The following is a 7,595-nucleotide window of genomic DNA, read 5'->3' on the forward strand; positions in this document are numbered from 1 at the left end:
TCACTAAAGACTGCTCTTTGCATATGTAAAATGATCAAAGATCAACACATTGATCAATCTCTTGCCTTGGTTTTATAGCTTTGCAATGTTTTATAATAAATCAATTTTCAATTAAAATGATTAGCAATAGTGATTAATAAATATATTTCTTAAAATCAATTTTAAAATTTTTCAATTAAAATAATTTACAATTGTGATTAATGCATAAATTTCTAAAGAAGTAATTAAACATTTCAATTTTCATCGCAAATAATTTACATTAGTGATCAATAAATAGATTTCTTAATAAACTCAAATATCGATAAGAGTTAAAACTTTTGTACACTGAGTATTGCCTCAAAGATACATGCATTTTACTAGAGTACAAACACGAAAAATGTGCAATATAAATACCACTAAATTATGCAAATTTTATTGTAATGGTGCAAAGTTGTTGCACACTAAGTGTTTGTACTCTATGAAAACACACTGCAGATAACAAGAACATTGGTCATTGCTGTCTTATATAAATAAGAAGTGTAAACTTTTGCTATATTTGCAAGCAACAAAAAGCGCTCGCCTCAAGTCATGTTTTCTTATCAAGTATAAAGCAGAAACAGTCAATTTCAGTGTTATGGTTTCATTCCATTCTTGCACATTGCAAGCCAAACTTTATTCTGGGATATGCCAGTTCAGTTAGAATATGGTCTTCATAGAATTTCTCAATCTTTGTAAGAACTTCTTTCCAATGATCACAGTTAAATCTGACTCGCTCAATGTAGATTCCAGAAGAATGTGATGCTTTAACCACGAAATCAGTCCATGCTCTTTCACAGACATACATAGCATGCTGAATCTGGTAGTAATAGGCATGCTTCTTGTTTATTGTTATTGCTTGTGTCTTAGTGCATATTCTCTTCCTAACTAATGCATCTTCTAATGTCTCACCTTCATTTGTTTGTATGTATTTCATTTCAAGCAAACCCTCAGAATCTGCACAAGAGGGATCACAAACATTCCCATCTGGGCTTGCTCCTAGGAATCCTGATTTTAAGCTAACAATAAAACCAGACTTTTTTACAGTAAGATTGTTATGTCCATTTCTGTTTTGTTCTGCTATATATTCTTCTTGAATGATTCCTTCTTTTGACAGGCCTTCTCTCATCTGCCAAGTTGGCCTAACTTGAGTGTATAGTATGTCTCTTATGGCCTTTGATGGGGATGTTGTAGCCTTTAGTGATGCAATTCTGTGACATTTAGAGGCAGTTAGTCTTGCTGCACGGTGTACATACCACTGAGGACTTTCACTCTGACCTCTTGTTTCTACTTCAATTTTGTTTGATTGCTCTTCGGTTACGAACAATTTTCTCTTAATCCTTTGAGCACGTTCTTTTATTTCCTTGCAAGAAACTGGAAGTTCCTTGATTGGTGAAATAATTTTAAGAGGATCTTTAAGTAGAATACTTTCATGTGCTGATGTTGCATTTTCTGTAGTAGTATCTTGCATTCTGATCTCTGTTGAATTGTCATTTCCCTCTACAGTTTGTGGCAATATGTGAGACCACCCCATAATTCTTCCAGTTTTCTTTTGCAAGGCAAGAACCTGTGTTAACATGTGCTGTTTCTTTTCAAGTGACCATTCTACTTGGTCCACTTGAGCTCTGACATCTTTATCAGGTGTTATTAGAGACTTGCGTGGCTTTTTGATCTTGCTGTAGTCATGTTTCTTAAAATCTATTTTTGAAATGGCTACAACTTTTCCTTTGCGTTTAGGAGGCACACTCCAGCGACATGGCTTAGACGTACATGATTGTTCAATTTCTGTTCTCTTCTTGGTAAAATCAACAAGACCAAATAGAGTGGCTGTTACATGGTTGCAGCGGCCATCCTTTCCAGCTGGACATCCGCAAATACCACGAAGCACATAGGAAAAAGATGACAGCAAAATAAAACATGTGTATAGTTTTCCTTTTTTCATTGAAGGTAACACTTGGCTCTTAAGATAGTGCTTGCCATCTTTTACTTGATAATATATAGTCACAACATGGTTGGATTTAAAAAAGTTATAACCTTTCACTAGAGGTTTAGCTGTGGCAATTTGCTTTTTCCATTTTACTGTTTCAATCATGAATTTCCAGATAACTCCAAAATTGATTTTGGGCAGTTTAGAAAGGTCTGGGTTATATCCATCTTTGGGGAAATTGTTTGATTCTTGTGGTAGAGACTCTGGAAGAAGTCCTGCCTTTGCTTTCTTCTTCAACAGATGAATACCCCCGTCAGAATCTTGTAAATACTTTTTATCCAATCCATTTTTGACATAATTCTTTACCCTTAGAGAAAAAAGAGAAAGAGTTAAGTTTTCTAAAAGAAAATTCTAGGTTACAATGTAGACAGACACCAAGCTGTGTATTACAAGGTACATGTACATGTATGCAAGATTCTGAAGAATTTTGGTCACCGATTTGCTCATGACAAGCACAAGTAGAAACCTCAAACTTTCTGAATATATTAATGTTCAAAATATATACATTAAAAAGTAAAATAGCATGAATAAACCTGGCAAGATTTGCTATGATAAACTAAGTCGATACACGGCCGGCCATACTCCGATAAACGGACTCACCTTTCTCTGAGTTCTTGCAATTTTCCCGTGACTTTGGCTCCTCTACAGGCTAGCCAACGCTTGAGAATAGTTAAGCTACAATTGTCTACATGTTTAAGGAGCTTAGCACCTGGTATATCTTCTTCTTTTAGAGAAAGATCACTTGATTGTAGCTGTAACTCATTTCCCGCCATAATATCGTAAAGAACACGTCCCTTCAAGGCATCCCATAAGCCTTTTCGGGAAGAGACTCGGACCCAGTTTCTAACTCGTTTTTAAAGTGGAGAATTCAACCACTACAGAAAGCATCTGATTATGGTAATTTTCTTCAATGTTAGGGATTTTGATTGATGTTTCCATAGTAATGAGAGTGACCTGCCATATGGCATAAACAAGGCACACGGATCACCAATAATTCATTGAGAGTCTCGATCCAATCCAATCTCGTACCCAGAGTCCTCCAGCGCTTTCCTACCCGGCGACAGCCCGCTGACTAAAAAGCTGGAAGATTGTGGGCTCGAGACAGGAAATATATGACTGAGTCGGTTGGATCTGTTAAGAACATTTACTCCAATGACTATATATCTAGAAATGAAACGTTCGAAAGAAGACAAATGAAACTACTAGTGCCAGTTTCACATTATACACTTAATGTCTGGTCGCGAGGGAAATAGTTGGCTTTGTTTTCCCGAGAGTCTCGATGCTTCACGAGACGAAGCCGCAGGGCTCGGGGAAGGGGAGGGGGAGGGGGGGGGGGGGGGATACTCCCCTATATTCGCTATACGGGTACGTGCCGCCATGCAATAAGGTTATGGTTTTCAGCGATTCTACTCTGGAACTGGGTATATTAAATCGCACTCGCTCTGGGACAGAACTTTATTTAGAATAAAAAATGCATAAAGACTGTGACAAATGATTTTACAAATACAACTCAAATACGGTTTTGTATTTCGCTACCAAAAGAGAGGAGAGTAGCAGTAGTATTTTTAGATAGCCGCTTATTTCTTATTTTTCAAATCCTTTTTCTCGACGAAAGTCTGTAGTTCTTGCTTCTCTACAAACACTGGAATATCTCTGCTTTTTTCCTTTAACCTCCATTGCGTCACGTGCAACTTATTTCCCGGTCGGGATACGTATACATTTAGATTTAGCTAGTGTCACGTGGTCATCTTTCAACCAATGAGAGTGTTCGTTATATCGGTACTTTTGCCCCAAAGTTTTGAAACACTCGTGAAATTAATCCTTAATTTTACTCGGCCCCATACGATTACCTATACAAACAGTTTGTATCGGTATTTTAAGTTGTACTTCCATTAGTAATCAAAGGAATTCTAATAATATGTGGTTCAGTCATTTCAGTGGAGAATTTTCCAACAACTATGATGATGATGATGATGATGATGTTTGATGATAATAATACTTCATTTATATATAACTGCTGACAGTGCATTATATGCTTTTTTGACTCTAATAAACATTACCGTTGATGTAGACTTTTTTACGAATGCAATACACGTGCACTGACCGTGAACTAATAGTTATAGTTTTACATTTAGTATATTATCTTTAGTCTATCATGACAAACAACTATAATTTTAGAAGTAAATAATAACACAAACTGATCAAAAAAATCATTGTGCTATCTAGGCTTCAGGTTCACACTCCTCACTCCAACTTCCACCAGATTTTCCTTTCTTCGACACAACTGCAGAAAAAAAGGTTTCTAAAAATCAACCGATTGAAGAAACCGTTGCAGCAGCATTGAGCTGCAAGCTACTTCTGTTGCTCAAGGACAGTCTTTACAATTGTGCATTGAAGTCGTTATCAAAAGGGTTATATATTCAAAAATAAAAATATCGTTCAATACTCTATTTTGCTTTTAGATTGAAAGCAGAAGTGAGCTGATGAAACAGTTAAAGGATGTCAAAGACCTCCTGAATAGTGGAGCAATTGACAAGGACGATTATTTTGCACAAAGAAGTACCATTATGAACGAACTCAAAGCATTATAAAACATACACGTTGATATTATTTTGTTACTGTTCGAAATCGTTTTCTATACGATAATGGATATTGTTTTGACAGCTACTTCCAAAAAGGTTGAATACTGAATAGTGCATTCCAAGACCAAAGGGCATTGTGGGTCTCGTTAATTTGAAATAAAAAATAAATATACTACAGGTATTAACCCTATACATGTAGTTAGTATATTGTTTCAGATGGAATACACTAAAAATAGAATAAATAATAATTATTAATCCTACTTTAGACAATGTCACTATGACCCACATTTCACTTCGGTCTTGGAAGTAGTTAATGCAGTATTCAGTATTCAACCTTTCTTAAAATAGCTGTATGAATTGTAAACAGACCGAAATAAGGTACTAATATACAGAGACACTGACTAGACTATTTTCGTTATAGTACAAATATAATACTGCGAATAAAGGAACATTCTCTCTTTAGTTAATTTATGTAGGCTTTCTTTTCGTTTTATGTCTTTATTATTCTTTCTTTCTTTCTTTCTTTCTTTCTTTCTTTCTTTCTTTCTTCAGCTCAGTAATCACGTGCTGATGAATTCACTGATAACTCCAACAATAACTCCACAGCGGGAATACTTCTATAAACGTGATAACATTTGGAAGTTCAGTTTTTTTACCCATTATAACTACTACGCTCGGTGAACTAAGGAATGCGAATTAAATTCCATTAAATGGATTGATCACAGGAAAAAGGTGTCTTTGGATAAAAAAGGCATAGTCATGTCCATTGACTATGATCCTTTCACAATTTGTAGACAACGCAAGCCGGACATTCCGATGGCTGCAATAGATGCGTGCCTTTCGCCTCTTACTTCAGTCCTTGTAACTTCTGCTCTTTTCACCTTAAAGCTGTAGCCATAGTTTCTTACGAGGCGTCTGTCCTGGTTATAATAAAATTATGCTTATTGGGACATTCAGAGCTAACAATCTTAAAATATTATACCAAAAATAAAGCCAAATGATGTTCGCGTGATATTAAGGCTAAGGCGTGAATGATACAATAGGGACCTTAAGCTGCAGGACGGCAACGTGGGCGACAACGTCGGCGAAATTGCGGCGCTTCAACCTTCTATTGTATTATTATTCCGTGTTTACCTAGTATTTTACTCAATAAGAATCCCCGTTTTAGGGTAAAATGACGTGTTTTGGGAGCGCTTTACTTATAACGAAAATCAGCAAGGATAAGCTTTTGGCGTAGCCGTTCTCTTTAGTACGTAAAAATAGGACATTTCACGTCTTACTTTAAGCATAAGACGGTAATGATGCACAGTATTTCGTACATTCCAACGTGTATTTATTGAATAGCGCAATTAGTGCTATTGTATGTTTGCCGTCGTCGTCTTCGTTGCCGTCCTGTCCCTATTAGGCCTTTTGCAACAACTGGTCACGTGACCCTACCCGTACACCTAAAGTTTGAAAAATTGAAGCGGTATTTGAAGATAATATGACTCAATAATGATTATGAAAACCAGATTAGTGAAAACTGAATTTTAGCCTGGGAGCCACTCAGTTAATGACTTGTAACGCTATTAAAGAATAATATTGCGTAAAACAGGTGGTTTTTTTTTTAATTTCCTTATTTTTGTGCTGTGATATTATTGACATAAAACATTAAACAATTCCTTTTTGAATGACTTGATTAAATATCAATCTACTGACGTCAGATATTTGGCACCAACCATAAACTACCTGTCTCCTCATGAGTGGATTTAATGGGGTGGTTTCTTACTATATTACACATTTAATCGAGCAGTTGATCGTTCAGGTTGTCCTAACCTTTGCATTCAAGTCAACTACAAGGGCGAGTCTTATAGATCAAGGTAACTATTAACTAACACTAGTATACACATTTCTTTTTTCTCCAATTTCACTTCCCACAGTGCTTTGCGCATTGGAATCAAAAAAAAAAAAGAAAAAGAAAGAAAAAAAAAAAAAAAAAAAGAAAAAGAAAAAAAAAGAAAAAAGGAAAAAGAGACTAACACTCTAGATTGAAAAACAGTGTAAGGCTAAACAATACTAAAAATCTCTTTAAGAACCTAAATAGCCAAGTTTTCCAGTAAACGCCAACTATATAAGAACCTTTTTTTTTTTTTTTTTTTTTTTTTTTTTTGTTTTTAACTTGGTTAAATTGGTTAACTGTAATCCAGGACGTTACTCCAGAGTTTTTTCTCAGTCAAGATTGCGCATTTATCAAGGCCCCGTCCACACGTATCCGGAAATTTTTGTATCCGCAAATTTTTTTTTTGTGTATACGAAAATGTTTGCGTCCACACGCAGCGTATTCGAATCGTTTTCACCGTCCACACGTATCCGTTTTCGTAAAATTTGCGGATACGGACACAAAAATTTGCGGACACGTGTGGACGCAACCCGTATCCGCAAAAAATAATTTGCGGATACAAAAATTTCCGGATACGTGTGGACGGGGCCTAAATGTATGGAATAAGCCTGAACCGAGATGACGTTTTACCCCTGTCTCTAGACCATAATCTTTTTCACACTGCTTTTGTTCTTTAATTATAACTATTGTTCCTATATTCTCTAAGGAATCAAAAATTTTAATATGAAAGAATTTTAAAAACTATTATGGTATAGAGTCGGGGGTAAAACGTCATCTCGCTTCAGGCTTATTGAATTTGACGGGCCACGAAATTAAAACAGGAATTTTGGAATGATAATTACATTAAATTTCTTTTGTTGTTAATTAAACGAAAAGAGGAGAGAAATTCGGAAAAAAATTGCAAGCTCACTAACAACGATTCGCGGCTACGCATCGTGGATCCACACTACTTTGACAATGTGATGACGCAATTTATCGTCAATAAGAGGACAGACACATAAAACACTGGTGTCTATTTGTTAATTTTATTCTATGAAGTTCTTAAATGTTTATGGAATTTTATAAATCAAATAAGAACCTGATTCAAATTTTAGATTAAAACAGGTTGTTATATAAGGAGATCTCAATGGAA

General features: G+C 35.6%; 1 protein-coding gene across 1 annotated transcript; it reads right to left on the reverse strand.

Annotated features, from left to right (window-relative positions):
* Positions 1-248: 248 nt before the first annotated feature.
* On the reverse strand, positions 249-2,814 carry LOC148906423 (uncharacterized). The gene is made up of 2 exons (XM_089038189.1): positions 2,603-2,814; positions 249-2,309 (listed from the first exon to the last, which is right to left on the reverse strand). The coding sequence occupies exons 1-2, from the start codon at positions 2,773-2,775 to the stop codon at positions 620-622; spliced, it is 1,863 nt and encodes a 620-aa protein (XP_088894315.1). The 5' UTR covers positions 2,776-2,814; the 3' UTR covers positions 249-619.
* Positions 2,815-7,595: the final 4,781 nt, after the last annotated feature.

Source organism: Actinia tenebrosa, unplaced genomic scaffold (genome assembly GCF_029948245.1).
Source record: "Actinia tenebrosa isolate PJP-AT-01 unplaced genomic scaffold, QUT_ActTen_1.0 PGA_scaffold5__44_contigs__length_20552954, whole genome shotgun sequence".
NCBI lineage: Eukaryota > Metazoa > Cnidaria > Anthozoa > Actiniaria > Actiniidae > Actinia > Actinia tenebrosa.